The 15,411-nt window shown below is 57.2% G+C and overlaps 2 protein-coding genes across 10 annotated transcripts in view; one reads left to right on the top strand and one right to left on the bottom strand.

Moving 5' to 3' along the window:
• Nucleotides 1–5,602, top strand: part of Ptpn1 (protein tyrosine phosphatase non-receptor type 1) — a 61,266-nt gene extending 55,664 nt beyond the window's left edge. The window contains exons 7-9 of one of the 2 annotated variants that reach the window (XM_013145675.3): nt 280–441; nt 850–1,070; nt 2,206–5,602. In XM_013145675.3, coding sequence (XP_013001129.1) covers nt 280–441; nt 850–1,070; nt 2,206–2,416 — 594 coding nt within the window. In that variant the 3' untranslated portion in view covers nt 2,417–5,602. Of the gene's footprint in view, nt 1–279; nt 442–849; nt 1,071–2,202 lie in introns of both variants that reach the window. The other variant, XM_003463663.5, reaches the window with a different exon arrangement.
• Nucleotides 5,603–6,420: 818 nt separating this feature from the next.
• The window catches only part of Ripor3 (RIPOR family member 3), a 61,204-nt gene continuing 52,213 nt past the window's right edge, over nt 6,421–15,411 (bottom strand). For 6 of the 8 annotated variants that reach the window (XM_063248171.1, XM_063248172.1, XM_063248167.1 and 3 more), the window contains 9 exons: nt 14,748–14,884; nt 13,867–13,990; nt 13,200–13,335; nt 12,472–12,633; nt 12,223–12,384; nt 11,463–11,665; nt 9,884–9,967; nt 8,025–8,118; nt 6,421–7,573 (listed from right to left, as the gene is read on the bottom strand). In XM_063248171.1, the coding sequence (XP_063104241.1) occupies nt 7,473–7,573; nt 8,025–8,118; nt 9,884–9,967; nt 11,463–11,665; nt 12,223–12,384; nt 12,472–12,633; nt 13,200–13,335; nt 13,867–13,990; nt 14,748–14,884 (1,203 nt within the window). In that variant the 3' untranslated portion in view covers nt 6,421–7,472. The remainder of the gene's footprint in view (nt 7,574–8,024; nt 8,119–9,883; nt 9,968–11,462; nt 11,666–12,222; nt 12,385–12,471; nt 12,634–13,199; nt 13,336–13,866; nt 13,991–14,747; nt 14,885–15,411) is intronic. The other 2 variants (XM_063248169.1, XM_063248170.1) reach the window with 1 other exon arrangement.

Raw genomic sequence — 15,411 nt, 5'->3', positions numbered from 1 at the left:
CTGGCTTTCTAGCAGCTCTCCAGAGTGAAGTGGCTTTGCCTTAAGTAGCTCTTTCCTTAGGCTGCTCCCCGTGTTAAAGTGGAGTCCAGGCGGCCAGCGTCTCCCTCTTCTGAATTCTTTCAGCCCTGTACCCCAAGGCCCTAGTTTCACCACGGTTTCTGGGATTCCCTGCCTGCCCGCCCCTCTGTGAATTTCCTAGTTGAGCTGCGCTCCTGAGCGGCCTCACCTTGCCCTGCGGAGCTGGCCCCGGCTGAGTGTTGCCTCCTGTCTGGCTTTCAGATGGACAAGAGGAAAGACCCTTCCTCCGTGGACATCAAGAAAGTGCTGCTGGAGATGCGGAAGTTCCGGATGGGGCTGATCCAGACGGCCGACCAGCTGCGCTTCTCTTACCTGGCGGTGATCGAAGGGGCCAGATTCATCATGGGAGACTCCTCCGCGCAGGTCAGCTCGGCTTCGGCCAGATCCAAGTGCAGGCACTTGCAGTTCTGTCTTTTTGTTTTTCCTGTTCGTTTTGCGGTGCCGGGGAGCAACCCCAGCCCTCTGCCACTGAGCCACAGCCCGCAGCCTGGCCCGGGTTTGAGGGGGCCGTCAGCTGTAAGCAGTCCCATTCTGTCAGGTGGCAGAGGAAAGAGCAGTCCTTGGTACTTAAAATAGCTGAAAAGTTGTCTAACTGTTCACCGAGCCCCAGATTTTGCCTTTGAAGTGCTCACCCAGAGGGCACTGATAGGACAGGCCTGCGGGGACAGAAGCTGAGAGCCTCTTGCCAAGTGGCGTGTTCATTTATGAGAGTGGCTTTCCTGCCCATCAGCCAGAAGTGCATGCTGACGGGCTCTCCCTCTGCTCTTTAAGGATCAGTGGAAGGAGCTTTCCCACGAGGACCTGGAGCCCCCACCGGAGCACGTGCCCCCTCCTCCTCGGCCGCCCAAACGAATCCTGGAGCCGCACAATGGCAAATGCAAGGAGTTCTTCCCAAACCACCAGTGGGTAAAGGATGAGAAGGAAGACGGTAAAGATGGCCCCGTCAAAGAAGAAACCAGAACCCTCTTAAGCGTCCCCTACAGCGTGGACAGGTAATGGTTGGGGTGAGGAAAGTGACCTCCTGCTCTGGAAACTCATGCCTCCCTCTCTGCAAGCCATGCTTCTGTGTCCATGGGAAATGCAGCCACCTTGGAGAGCTGTCCCTGTTGAGTTTAGAGGATGCTCTCTTCTGCCCTGCCCTGCCCTGCCCTGCCCTGTCCTGCCCTGTCCTGTCCAGGGCACGGTCCTAGGAGGCCATCAGCTTCCGTAGTGCTCTAGCTCCACCCCGTGGTGCTCACTGGAATTGGGCTCATACTAAGTAACCACTGGTAACCTTGCCCATCCTGGGCTTCCAGCGGGTCCTGAAATGTATTGTCCAGCTGACCGCATAGCTTCAGTCCCCAGGAGAGACTTTGGGGAACCCTCCTTAACCCTTCTGTGCGTTGTGATTAAATTCATTGCATTCTGCTTCCTTGCATTGACAAAAACCTCACCGGGCGCCTACTGATACAGAGTACTGAGATAAAATTGGACATGCGCCCTGGTCTGTTGTGGTCCTTCCTGTGGGAATGCAGCAGGCTGCAGGGCTTGTGGTGGGTGCTGAGGTGGTCAGAGAAGACTGCCTAGAGGAAGGGGCACTGCCTGGAAGCTTGGAGACTGACTGGCAGAGCCCTCGGGTGCACCCCTCTGGAGGTTAGGGTGTGTGCTTTGACTCGGGAACGGTGCCCGTTCCATTCTGAGTGGAGCATGCAGTGATTCTCGGACAGGCACAGACAGGAGGGCAGCTGTCTCGCTGCGGTGTCCTTGGCAGAGATAGAAATTAGATCGCTGGTGCCAGGGGCGTCTGGAGATGAGGGAGGCAGTGCCCTGCCTGGGTATGCTGCTGTTGGTGCAGGAGACCTGGGTGCAGTGGTGTGCCCCAGGGGTCCCCAGCTGAGCCGAGCTGCACAGAGACTGATTACCCAGGCCCCCTGCACCCTGCCCTGGCATGCAGGCTGCCCGCAGTACCAGGAGTTTGGGGTATCAAGCAGGCCTCAGGCCGACACAGTGTCTGTTCCAGCCTGGTCCTCTGGCTGGCTGCACGGTCAGTGTCACCATCACCTTCCTGCGTAGAACTGCTTCCTAACAATAGTGCCTTCCCATCTGTTTCCCCAAGGCGAGTAACCCAGCTGTCCCCTTCCTCAGCAGGAGCCGAGACACGGAAATAAGGAGTCGGGTGGCCGGTGGAGGTCTGCGCACTGCCCAGGCCGCCTGCCCTGACAAGGGGGAGCCGTCGCCGCCCAAGGAGGAGCAGCGGGAGCGCGCGCCCCCACCCTGGAAGCCCCTGCTGGTGCATGTGTGCATGGCCACGGTGCTCACGGCCGGCGCGTACCTCTGCTACCGGGTATGTTTCCACTGACACGGCGAGGAGCAGCGCAGGAAGCACTGGCCGCGCCGGGTAGGATGCAGCTCTGTGGAGCGTCTGAGCCAGTCTCAGAAGGAGCGGAGCACGGTGTTCGAAGTCTGGAACTGTGCAAGGGCTAAAGAGAGAAGCAAGGGTTGCTGCACTGGGGTTTCAGGAGCCCTGTGGTCCCAAGAATATAAGAGTCTAATCTCAGGGCCTTAACCTATTCAGGAGTACGTAGAGAAAATGCCAAATACGCGTCTCTCTCTTTCTCTTTCTCCTTCCTTCCTGCCCTCTCTCTTTTCTACCCCAACTCCTCTTTCTCTCTCTGTCGCTTGCTTTCTTTCTTTCATTTGTTTTTGAAAAAATAGAATTACAACACATTGTTGTTTTTAACCTTTATAAAAAGCAGCTTTTTGTTATTTCTGGAAAAAAGACGACGAGGCACTTATGAAACTTCCTTGTACCCTTACTAGATGGTGTAATGAGATACACAATTTATATTTGATTTCCCAGGGAAAGAACCCCAAACTTTTACGAATGTAAACTTCCTTGGAGAAGAGGGTTAGGACGCCGTGGTGCGGGCACGCCTCTGCCCCTCGCACCCTGAGCCCGACAGTGCCTGCGAGCTTTCCTGTTCTGAGAAGAGAACACTTCACGGCATCTCTAGAAAACAAAGCCTGCTTTGCTCAGGGCGCCCCTGCTCATTTTTCCACCAATCCCTCCTGGTGACAGTCGTGTTGCTCATGCGCCAGCCCTCCTCACACCATTCCTGCAGGCCCCGCCATGCTCAGGGTCAGGTTCACCCTCAGGCTGGCATTGCACCCTGTGGTTTCCACTTCATTTAGAAAATAAGTGCCATTTTGGTAAAAACCCACACTTTAGAAATGTGCTGCTGTTACAGGAAGGGAAGGGATGGGGTAGTCTTAGAAGCCGTGGAAATTGTCCTGCAGGACTTTTTTCATCCATTGAAATATTTTACCTCTTCCCAGGTGGCCACTTCTGATGGTGTAGCAGAATGCAAACATTTTTTCCTTAAGGGTGATTTTTTGGGGAAAAGGTTATCGGAAAAACACCTAGACCCGCCTTGGCTGGGGCGCCCTCAGAGGCTGGTGTGGCCCGGGTGATCCTGAGTCAGGCCGCTCTGTGCGTGGGTCTGGGCTCATCTGAAGTGGTTTCATTTCAGTTCCTGCTCAACAGCAGCATATAACCTGACCCTCCTCCATCCACCTCCACCCTCTGTCCGCCTCTGCTCCTGCCGAGCAGGCAGCCGGGTAGGTAAGGGCCGCCGGACAGGACAGCACAGAGAGCCGAGCCGAGCCAGACCGAGCCGGCCGAGCCGAGCAGGGCTCCGCCCGCGAGGACGCGTGCTCTGCCGCAGGCTGCCGCACCCCACCCGGCCGGTGTCTCGCCCCTTTCTCCTTTGGCTTCTGCTTCTGCTTCCCCCTCCCGCTCCCCTGAGTCTCGAATCCACGGCCATTTTTTCAGAAAAAGCAAAAGAGGACCATGCTGTGGCGCAGTGGGTGGTGGCCCTCGCCAGTCTCAGGGCTCTCCCCAGCCAAGCACTCCCGCTCAGCGTGGCCTCCAGTGTCCCAGGCGGGCCGCACGTTGCCTGTGTGGTCAAAGCCTTTCCACTCTTATTTATTTTTAATTTTTTTCCCCAAAGGCATCCATACTGCACTAGCATTTTCTTAAACCAATAATGTATTAAAAATGTTTTGATGTCAGCCTGCATCAGGGGCTTTATCAAAAAGTACAATAATAAATCCTCAGGTAGTGCTGGGCATGCAAGACTTTGCCACGAGCCTGCTGCGTCAGCCCGGTGCTGGGAAGGAGGACGGTGTATTATTACGTAGTGATGCTGTGGGTACCGTGAGAAGCTAGAACACTGCTCTAATATATAATGGACACTTGGGTATTTAATAAGATACGCGATGTGAGAGGGCCTTGCCCGGGTCTTCTCCCCCATTATCTGCTAGAACCTTGTTCTCCATCACCGCTTTCCCCGTGTGTGTTAGAATGCATGTAAGGTCTTCCGTGTCCCCCCATGAAATACCATGTGCTTGAAACGAGAAACTTAGATTCCTGCTCACTAATGTGCCCGGTCCGCGTCCGGCCCACCCCGCACGGTCTGGCTGTCACATGGCTGCGGTTCCGCAGGCTGTTGCTGAAGTGATCACCGTTCAGCGCAAGGGCGACGATGTTTTCCAGTAGTGGATAGTGGCCCGATTCCCAGCCTGACACTCCGTCACTTCCTGGCGAGGCCCGGCCTGCCCTGGCCCCGCGGGTCTGCTGTAACTGAGACATTCCAAGGGGCGGCCAGCCACAGCCGCGCCTCATGCTCTGGACCTCTGGGGCCGGCCTCCCCTGTCCCCATCCGTGCTCCCCTGGAGCGGCGTGGAGCGTGCAGGGAAGCAAGGCAGTCGCGGAACCAGCGTCCTTGGAACGCGCAGGCCATGGTCCTCAGAGTCAGCCTGCACCGGCCGCCCGGCCGCCCTGCCCAGCGCCGCCTGCCTGCCCTTGAGCCCCGTGGGGACTGCTGGTGCTCACGACCCTTCCCGAGAGGAACTTACGACCTCCACACTCGGTGGCTTTTTAACAGGAAACAGTCAGGCAGCTGCAGCCCGAGCTGCTCTCGTGCCAGCATTTTCACATTCTGCCTTTCCCGTGGGACAAGCCAGTACAGAGCGACGGTTCTGTGGGAGAACTCTCGAGGGAGCCTTGGTGAGGCGCGGAGGAGCCGGGTGCCGCCGCGAGCATCTCTGCGCTGGGCTTGTTTCCCCAGAGTCCTGTATCCGTGCGAGTGTCTGGGTGTGTACATACAGTCGCCTTTCCAGGGGCTGTCCTGGCCCGCCTTCTGTCCCCGGAGAGGAGACGGTGGCGGGGCTCTCCATCCTGTTATGCATATGTTAGAGAGGTATCGAGCTGCTCTGCTGTATGCCTTAAGCCAGTATTCACTCATCCGGCCACTGAGTTTTTACAATGGCCATGGAAGAAACCATTTTTACAAAAATCAAAACAAAAGCAGTGAGGTGTTCGGCATAACACCTGTCCAGGCTGCATGACCAGGTGGGTAGGGGCGCGTGTCTCAGGGTCTTCTGTGACCTCACAGAACTGTCACACTGTACAGTTTTCCAACTTGCCATATAAATAATGGGTTTGCATTTTAGTTGCAACAATAAAAACTGTTTTTCTAAAGAACATGGCTTTGGGTGCTTCCTATTTCTTTGCCTCGTGGACCCGAACCAGGGCGGACACTGTCTGTTCCCAGCCTGCTGATGTGAGGCAGATGGTGCCGGTGCAGCGGTCTGCATTCTCCTGGGGCTCGAGAGTCCTCGCTCGCTGGCGAGCTCGACACGCCAGGCCTCTGCCATTGCCTTCAAAATCCCGCGCTTGGAAGGTGTCGGGCGCTGGCCACCCTCACAGGACCTCACAGGTCGCTGTACTAACCTCCCCACCACCGGTCAGTTGCCTGTCAACACAGAAGTCCCTCGTGTCAGCGTGGTGCTGAAGTCACACCCAGCAGAGGACTGACTTAGAAATTAGATGGGGTGTAAACATCAGTGTCGTCTTCCTTTTGTGGATAAAACTAAACAGTAAATCTCCCCAAAGGGATGTTGTGACTTCTCCTTCTGAAGTAATTGCAGACCTGCACAATATTGTAAAAATAGCCTGAGGAGTCCCTTACATCCTCCAAGGTGCCAGGCTGTGGCCCCTGCAGGGCTGAGGTGCTGTGACCTCAGGATGCCACAGCACCCGGGGCCCTGGGACGCTGCTGTCAGGCCACTGCCCCATGTTAGGGTTCAGGTGTGGAATAAAGATCCAAACTTACAACTTGGGGACAAAGTGCAGAGGGTGCAAAGGCCACGCTGCAGAGTGGGTGTCCCCAGCGCCTGAGGCCCCCCCTGCCCACGTCCTTACACGTGGTACAGCTGGGCTGTTAGGACGCAGGGCTGGCTGCCCTGGCAGGGTGACTGGGGAAGCAGCCACAATCTCCTTTCTCAGGTGAAGTGAAACCCTCATTAAAATAGCTCTTTAATTGCAATGTCAGAAATCAGAACATATAAACAAGGCAAATAAATACTAATTTAAACCAAAAATGCACAAACTATATACAGGAAGCTTAGGTGAAAATGGTTTCCAATGCCGCAATGCCGCAATGCTCCAAGCCCTAGTTCGATCTACGTTGCTAACACAGAGGCATCTCAGGACACAAGACTTTTTTGTTTTTTAAATACACTTAAATAAGAAACAAATTTTCTTTCTCTAAAGCAACACACTCTTCAGTGGAATCTTTCTTCAGGCCAGCCCTGGCTCCTGGAGCAGTTCCTTTAATTGGCCATCCGTTCATTTGTTTCAGGAGTTGGATTTCGTTTTGATTTGTATGGCCAGAGCGAATGGCTTAAGCCCTGACGCCGCAGGGCCCTGGCCAGGGTCTTGTCATCTTGGCTTTCTGCTGTTGAACGTGGTAAAACAAGGTCCACAGCTGGCCAGCTGCTGCTCTCTCCTGGCGTTTGGGCTGCAGCTCAGGGTGAGGGGGCTTGGAGAAACCCTGGCTTTGAGCCTCTCACTTTCTCCAGCTCGCCAAGGTGGCAGAGCCTCTGTTGAAATGACTCAAACCACTGACTGCAGTCTGTCATTGGCACAGCACGCCAGCTGGCCCGGCTGCCCGCCTCCACAGCGCCGGGATTTATGGAACCCGGAGCAGAGCGAACAATGCACAGGGAGAGTGCACACGCACACTCATCAGCCTGGCCTTGCCCGGCTCAGCCCTTTGGTACGTGGCTGCCTGGCATTGCCAGCTCTTCATGCTAAGGGGGCTCCAATAGATTCCCGGAGGTGGAAACTGGTGCTCGGTGGGGGCTGCAGCCCGGCCCGGGGAGCCCTGTGTGTACACTTGCTCTGCTTCCCTGCAGCGTCACTCATGCCCGGGGCTTTGTAGGTGTCTGAGCGCCAGGCTCTGACCCGCTCACCCTCGGGGAGTGTCCAGCACGCCCCACCCAAACCTCGGCGCTGCTCTGGGACCAGGCAGCGGCAAGGAAATTCTGCACAACAGATCCTCGGACGCTTGTTAGAAAATTGTGATTTCAACATCGGCCTCGGGGCCGAAGTCTGCCCCTTGTTCTGCATGAAGCTTGTCCATCTTCTCAAAAGCCAGACGTCCTTTTTCTCCTGAAACAGAAAAGCGATCACTGTGTTGGGAGGCTGACCCCGCCTCTGTCCTACACTGCCAGGCCGAGGGGACCTGTACTTAGACATGGAGTTCGGGGGGGCCCTGTGCATGGGGCAGCAGAGGGAACCTTGGGGGAGCTCCCACCTGGCAACTCTTGTGGCCTGAGCTTCCCCAACACCACTGACAGTCTGTCTGTGGCAGTCTGCCATCTCCCAGCCCTGCGTGGTGTACACCGAGCGCCTTAACTGAAGTTAAAAACTCAAGAGAAGCACTCGCCGCCCTGCTGTGCGGCAGGCAGCTCTGCCCCGGTGGGGTGCTGGCTAAGTGCAGAGGGGACAGTGCCCTGCGGCCTGTGACCATGCTGCCCACGGCCCGAGAGCCATGAGTGGCCTCCGCTAAGAGCCCCAGGAACCCCACTGCACCACATTCCACTGCAGTGTTGTACTTTACCGAAGGACAGAGTGGCTTCCCGGGCTGCTGCCCGCACGACCTCCAGCTCAGACTGGCACAGGCTGGCGATCTGGTCAACGCTTTCAACGCCCTGCTTGAGGTTAGGAAAATAAGGCTTCAGTAGGGGGGGCATTTGAGGTAACAGGTAGTGGGTTTGGAGTGTGCCCAGTGGTACACTTGCCTACCATGTACCAGGCCCTGGCACCACGAAAGAGGGAGGGAATGGAAGGGGGGGAAAGCACCAGGCGGCAGAACCCATTCCGTCAGTCCTGTGAGACTGGCGCAGACGTGGGCTCAGGGCCCGCAGAAGCATCTCTGGCGATGCGTCCTCAGCCCCGACACCTCCTGGTGAGCAAGACTGTCTTTATGGACACTCTCCTCTAAAGGTGAGACCTGCTTCCTGCTGGCCTTGCTGCTCCTCCTGGCTTCCCGCCTGCCCACCCCCACCCCAGGCAGCTGCACCGAGAACCCAGGACCAGTGGCAGGCTGCTGTCCCGTGGGCCCAGCGCCTCCTGCGCTGCACGCCCCCTGAAGGGGTGCTCCTGGGGCGCTGTTGCCTGTATTGAACCTCTCGTGAGCGGGGGGGGGGGGGGGGGGGGGGGGGGCGTCTTAAACGAGAATGCCAGATGTAGGTGAGGTGGCAGTACAGTGGGCTCTGCTGGAGAAACACGAGGGGATTCAAAGCTGCTGTGTTGTGTGGCCCTGGACAGACACCTGGGCAGTCCCACTAAAGAAGAAGTCTAAAACCCGTGTGGTTTTTAAAAAACAATACACAGGGATGGGGAGAAAGCTCAGCGGCACAGCGCCTGCCTGGCAAGTGTGAGGTCCTGAGTTCAATTCCCGGTACCCCCCAAAAAACTAGGCACAAAAGGTTGGCACAAAAGATTTTTAGGTTGGACAAAAACTATATTTTCTGGGCTGGAGATTTAGCTCAGCAGCATAAGTGCCTGCTTAGCAAGCACGAGGTCATGAGTTTGATCCCCAGTACCAAAAAAACAAAAACAAACAAACAAAAAACCTGTATTTTTTGAGTGGATAAGTAGCTTAATTTAAGGTTACACTCAACAGACTCTTTGTGGAGAATTCTAAAGTGCTCCTGTTTGCTTTTTCCTTGGCACTGAGAATTGACCACAGGACCGCCTGCTTGCCAGGCAGGCGCTGGGCCACTGAGCTATATCCCGGCTCTAAAATGCTTCTGGTTTAACACAAAAGGTTCTTATTTTCACTTTCTAAATTCTGTGTGTGCATGTGTGTGTGCACGCACGTGTACATGCGTGTGTATGTGCAGTACCAGGGACTGACGCTTCACACTGAGCTACATCCCAACCTCCCACCTACCCACCTTTTGCGACAGCCTTGCTAAGTCACTATATTGCCCTGGTGAAATTCTACTTGGGATCTTCCTGCCTCGGCTTCGTAGAATGCTGGGATCACAATCATGTTCCACCACAGCTGGCTTTAAACCGTGTGTCATAGACCAACAATTTTAAATGTTCACATACTCCCACAAAGAGAAACATGCCAACCTCTCACCGTGGTTTCCGCTGAGGCTAGAATGATGGGGGACTCTCGTCTCCCTATTTTGCATTCCTTTTTCCTTCCCAGTGAGTTTGGTGTACTTGGAGTTTGTTGAGATTGTAAAGCACACAACCCAAGAGCTGGGGAGTGAGTCCCTGGGGCCACCTGCACCCCCACCCTGAGTCAAGGAGGCCTCTGCTGGGCGGCTGACCACTGCTTCACCCCTTGTTAGTCACCATTCCCCACTTTTGGTCCCAGTGAAATCATCCTAAGGTCAGTAGCTCGTTGGCACCAACCCCAAGCAGGCGCCCGCAGCCGCCGCGAGGATGCGCTGAGCTCACCTGGAGCTGCCGCAGCGCCAGGCAGGCGGCCTGCTGGAGTCTGGCGTCGCTGGCGGTCAGGGCGTCGGTGTAGAAGAGCAGGGCCTGGGAGGGAAGGGCCGAGTGAGGGCGGCGGAAAGGAAGCTCTTCTCAGCCTGAACAGACTGGGGAAGGGGGTGGGGGTGTGCGAAGACACATGCCCCGGGGTCTGACGCAGCCCCAGAGCAGACCGGCAGGCGGAACTAAAACGGAGAAAGCTTTCTGTCTGATAGTGGCTAAGGAAGTCGCTGTCCTGTGAAATGTTCCATGGGAGGTCACACACGCAGCGCAGAGCAGGAGGAGACTTGAACACGGGGAGCCTTCCCTGTGGGCTCAGCGGGGAGGCCGCTGGCCCTGTCTCCCTTTCCTGGGCCCAGCTCCGACCCGCCTTCAGCACACAGCCACCGCCACGTCACCCGCTTCTTTGGACCCAAGGACACAGCTGAGAGTAAAGCTGGGGGAGGGGGGATCAGCTAAGAGCAGGGGGAGGTGCACCCGCCCGTTAACCAGCTGCTGACTTTCAGGAACCGAAGACAGAGAAAGGTGTTACACCCTAGTGGACAATCAGCAGAGTCAAGGTTGCAGAGGGCAGTGCAGGCTCTTCCACAAATGGACTGCACGGGGAAGACAGCTGCAATCTTCAGATTTAACAACATGTAAAAGCATCGGCCAATCCTGTGCACCTGATATCCTGTTTAGCAAACCAAAAAAATCGCTGTGCTCTCTGAGAGCTGGAAATGTGACGGTAGATACGTGATACTAGGGAGTTAATGGTTAAGTTTTTAGATGTGATAATGACAGTGTAACTAGGGATTTTTAAAGTGAAATCTCATCTTTTGACTCACACACACAACTGACTATTTACAAGTCGAACAGCGTATCTTAAGAGTGCTTCAAAATATTATGGGCTGGGGATGGGTGGATGGGTGGATGGAGGCTGGAGTTGGATGCTGGCGCATGTGATTCCTCAGGCCATTCTGTCTCATTTTGTGTGTGTTCAAAAGTTTCCAAGTGGTCAGACATTGCCACAAGGTAAATGTGCACCGCGGTGTCAGCAGTGTTGCTGGTGATTTCCTCCCCTGTCCACGCCTGAGACCAAGGCACATGTATGACCCCTCCGTCCCTCCCCTACCTCCTCAGGGCTGTTGCCTGAAAAGTAAAACAGTCCCAGATCGGGAGCCAGCATCAGCAGGGAGGGCCGAGCTCAGTTTCCAAATGAATTGGACAGAGTGAGCCACTAACAGCTGGCACCAGGAAGATGACCATCACAAAGCTGAAAAAGACGCCATGCCAGCGACACCTCAGCAATGAACCTGATGTGTCGCCTTAGAAACAGGAGAGCACAGCCCAGTGCTGTGGGTGTGCAGTCGTGGTCGTGTGTGCTTCTCAGGTGGCCTGGCAGCCCCAGGCATAGGGCCTGTATGACCCACTTGAAGCCTCCCTGACCCCAAGTCTGCCTCAGTGGTTGCAACCACAGTCTCTCACTGCGTCTGTCATGAAGCGTGCCACCTCCCCTCACTGCCCCCGTGGCAGGGGCTGCCCCCTGCCCTGCACGCCCTACCTTTTCCCGGAAGCTCCGATTTTTTGCTGCGCTGGCCAGGCGTGAGCTGGCTGCCTTGCACACCCTTGGGGCCCCGTCCAGCTGCAGAAGTGCCCAGGCATGCAGGGTCTGCGGCAGGGGCTGGAGCTGGCTCAGTCGCTTCCCCTGCAGCTTCCTGACGGCCTTGACCTGCCCGGCACAGTGCAGCTCCTCAATGAGTGTGACTGGAAGAGAGGGAGGAAGTGACCCGGTGCCCAGCATCGCCGCACAGTCTACAGAGAAGCAGCTCCACAGACAGGCAGGGCGGTCATCAGGGCTGTCATAACGAGTTGCAGAAGGGGACCCCCAGAATCAGGGAGGCTTCCTAGCGAGGGATCAGATACACTCTGAAAATGTATAAAGCCACAGCCCAGACTTCTAACTAGCCAAGCATCCGCCTCCTACCACCCCATGAGATAGGGCCTTTCCAGGTTACCCAGGCTGGCCTTGAGTTTACAAGCCACAGTCCTCCTGCCTCTGCCTCCTGAGTACCCGGATTACAGGTGGGCTTTTTTTTGTACTAATGCTAGCATTTGAAACCCAGCCCCCCCTTGGAGTTCATTCCTCTCTGTCAGCTGAATGTGGAATTTGATTAAATCTGGGTCCTTAAAACAACAGCTGGAGGGGAAGAGGCAGAGACTCTGAATGTAACCTAGACTGCCCGGCTTGCAGGAGTGGGGCCCAAGGATGCTCCTGAGCCAGACTCTGTGCTGTGAGGCCACAGCCGCCAGCTGGGCCCCACCTTCCTTGGTGAGCTGCGCAAAATGCCTCTCCAGGTCCAAGACGCTCTGTCTCTGCAGATAGTGGTGAAACTGGAACCAGGTGACGGTCTGTTCTTCAGGGAGCCTGGCTGCAGGGAGCAGCCCACTGCAGGTGACCACCTGCTCCAGGAGCCTGCGGCACACTGGCCAGAGGGAGGCATCATGAGGGGAAACTGAGGCTCAGTACAGCCCTTCTTGTGGGGCGGGGTGGGAGGAGGGGGAATAGCTACCTATTTCCAGCTGTCCCGGGTATTTCCCTCGGACTCTGTGCAGGAAGGTTTTCTTGAGCTGACTCAGAAGCCGTGTGGCAGGGCAGGACAGGACGCCGCCAGGGTCCGTGCACCCCCGCCACAGCTTCAGGCAGCCCTTCCTTCGAGAGGCCTGCGGAAAGACTGGAAGCCCGGGCTCAGAAAGCAGAGGGGCGGGGTGGGGTGCCAGAGGGTCCCCTCCTGGGACCTGAGAGGCTGGGGAGGTCAGGTGTGACCTGACGTGGGGGTCCCTTCCCAATGTGACCACGAGGCACAGAGGGAGGAGCTTAGGCTCCAAGCATCTCACCCAGGGCCCAGCCTGCAGGCCACCCCAGGGTGCCCCTGGACAGCTGTCACCAGCCCCAAACGGGCAAGGAAGGAGGCCTTTGAGAGGGATGCCATGGGGGTGGGAGGCAGAACTGGGGTCACGGGTGCTGTGTGTTTAAGGGCTAGCTGTGTACCCTGAACAAGGTCCAGCACACACAGAACCCTAGGCAGTGTCCACCCGGGATGCAGAGGTCACTGACGCTGAGAGAGAGACGAAGGCCCAGGGTCACGCAGCTGACAAGAGGCCACTGCTGATCCCGAGGCCGTCACCTACCCTGCAGTCTCTGATCCACCCCAACCCAGCCAAGCTGAACGTGGGGGAGGAGGGTTCGCCCTGGTCCCCGGTACCCACCAAGCACAAGCGGTGGCCGGCGGTTACTTACTCTCTTCGATGGACGTCGCCCTGCTGGCCTTCTCGAAATCAAGGTCAGAAAGCAGCTCCAGAACCTGCTTTTGCTGCACGGCCTCTTCCACAAGGCTGTCCTCGACCATCCTGGACAAATTAGGCGAGGCCAGTTTCTGGAAGCAGCCGCGATGTTCCAGGTTAGCCTGGAGGTGGCCTCTGAAACCAGCCATCAGGATGTGACCCCAGCACCCAGCCTGATCCTTCTGTCCCAGCGGTAGCGCTCTCACTGCCATCCCGAGACCCCTTCCACCAAGCTGAGCTAAGAAGGAACCGTGAGCCACTGGGCAGGCACCATGTTGCCAGCGGAGGGAGCAGCTTCCCTGCGAGCACAGCCAGCCCACGTTGCAAAGCACAGCAGACCCAGGGAGGGACCCGTTATGCTGGCATTTGACCCTCTGGGTACAGCTGGGCTCGGAGCCCACGCCTGAGGCTTTCAGTACACAAGCTGACCCATTTTCCTGCTGGCTGAGTCAGTTTGGATTGGGCGCTGGCATCTATAAATGACAGTCACAGCCACAACCCTCGGCTCAGGGCTTGCAGAAGAGCCACGCGGTGACTCAGACTGTGAGTCCCTCCCTCCTCCATGCTTCCGCTGCCCAGCAGGCCCACCCAAGAGGACACCACCCCAGCCTGGCCCTCGACACCTGCAGCAGGGCCTTGCAGACTTGGAGGTGGACCGTGAGTAGCACATCCAGCTCTGGGGCGCCAGCTGTGAGCTCTGAGGGGGGCTCTTTCAGTGACGGCGGTGGCGGTGTCATCCTGTCTGTTCTGAATTGGATGGAGAAGAGACCATTGCAGTAGCTGCTCAGCTCCCTTCGAGGGCAGAAGAAACCTTTCTTCCCTGGAGAGCTCAGGATCAGGGAGGCCAACCCAGGTGCCCCAGAGGTGGGATGAAACGGTGAAACCCAAGAACAAAAGAAAAGAGCGAGAGGGCAGTGAAACAGGTGGGTGCTGGTAAAGGGGAGCCTGAGAACTGGGCTGGGTGGGACCTGACCTGGACTCGGAAGCCTGAAGTTCAAACTAATCCCAGATCTGTGACTCAGTTTATTCATCTGTGTAGTGGGACAGGCAGCCCAGGCTCAGGGCATGAAGGGTCAGTGATTGCTGAGCAGGGGCCAATCCCAAGGCCCAGCCAGTGTTCAGGAAGGGTGCATCAGGGCAGCCCGGAGATGGGGGCAGGAGAGGCCCTCAGGGCCAGTGTGGCAGGGTGGCTGGTATCGAAGCCCAGTTGGACCTGGTCCCTGAGGAATCGGCGCCCCAGGGCTTAGGTCACTGTGGTAAGCAGGTAGGGTCAGGTCCAGCGGGCTCTGCTGTGAACTCTGGCATTTTCCGAGATTATTGTAAAGCTCCATCCTACTCCTGGGAGCCGGAGCCAGGAGCCCAGGGCAGGGCAGGCCATGGGCATTCCCTTGGTAGCTACAGAAGACCCATGGCTGCCTCGGGACAGAGGGAGGGGCCAAGAGCATGGGGGACGGGCTGGGAGGTGGCACCAAGGAAGCCTGGGGAGGGGACGGCACGCGCTCACCGGGGGCCCTGGGAGCCCCCAAACAGGGACAGCTGGTCGGCGGCGAGGTCAGCGTTGAGGAAGGCGAAGCTCTCCAGGATGCACTCCATCAGGCTCTCGGAGGAGGCATGCTCCTGTCGGGCTCCGGCTCCACGAGGCTGTGGACAAGTGGCCACCCTCAGGGCCCCACCAGGACACAGGCCAGGGGCTCCCTGCAGACCTGAAGGTGTCCCCAACCACAGCCCCGCCTGGCCCACAGCTCAGAGCCAGCTGAGGTCCCTGCCCAGGCCACGTGTGACCTACTGGGGCCCCGCCCAAGGGGACTATGGCAAGGCTGGGTGCCGCGTCTCAAGGGAGACAGATCTAAAAGCCTCACGAGGTCCCGAGACTCGTGGCCAATGTTGAATTTCAGATTATTTTGAATTACAGCGAAGACCAAGCCACATCCACCCATCCAGGGCCAGAAAGCGGCAGCTGCACCCATGGGGTTCAGGGTTCCTCCCTCCCAGGGATGCATGGAAGAAGAGGTGCCACCTCCTGCCACTGGCCAAGGCGCCAGGACCTCCAGTGGCAGTGCCCTTCCTGGTCACTTCCGTCTCTGAGCCACCTTCCCAGCAAACTGGGCCTCATCCCCTACAAGCTACAGCCGAGACACAGCCCAGGCAGAGGCTGCAGCGAGGAGCAG

This window comes from Cavia porcellus, unplaced genomic scaffold (genome assembly GCF_034190915.1).
Source record: "Cavia porcellus strain 051 isolate PalLab524CR breed Dunkin Hartley unplaced genomic scaffold, mCavPor4.1 scaffold_5, whole genome shotgun sequence".
Classification (NCBI taxonomy): Eukaryota; Metazoa; Chordata; class Mammalia; order Rodentia; family Caviidae; genus Cavia; species Cavia porcellus.
This window is presented reverse-complemented; position numbering and strand designations above follow the sequence as displayed.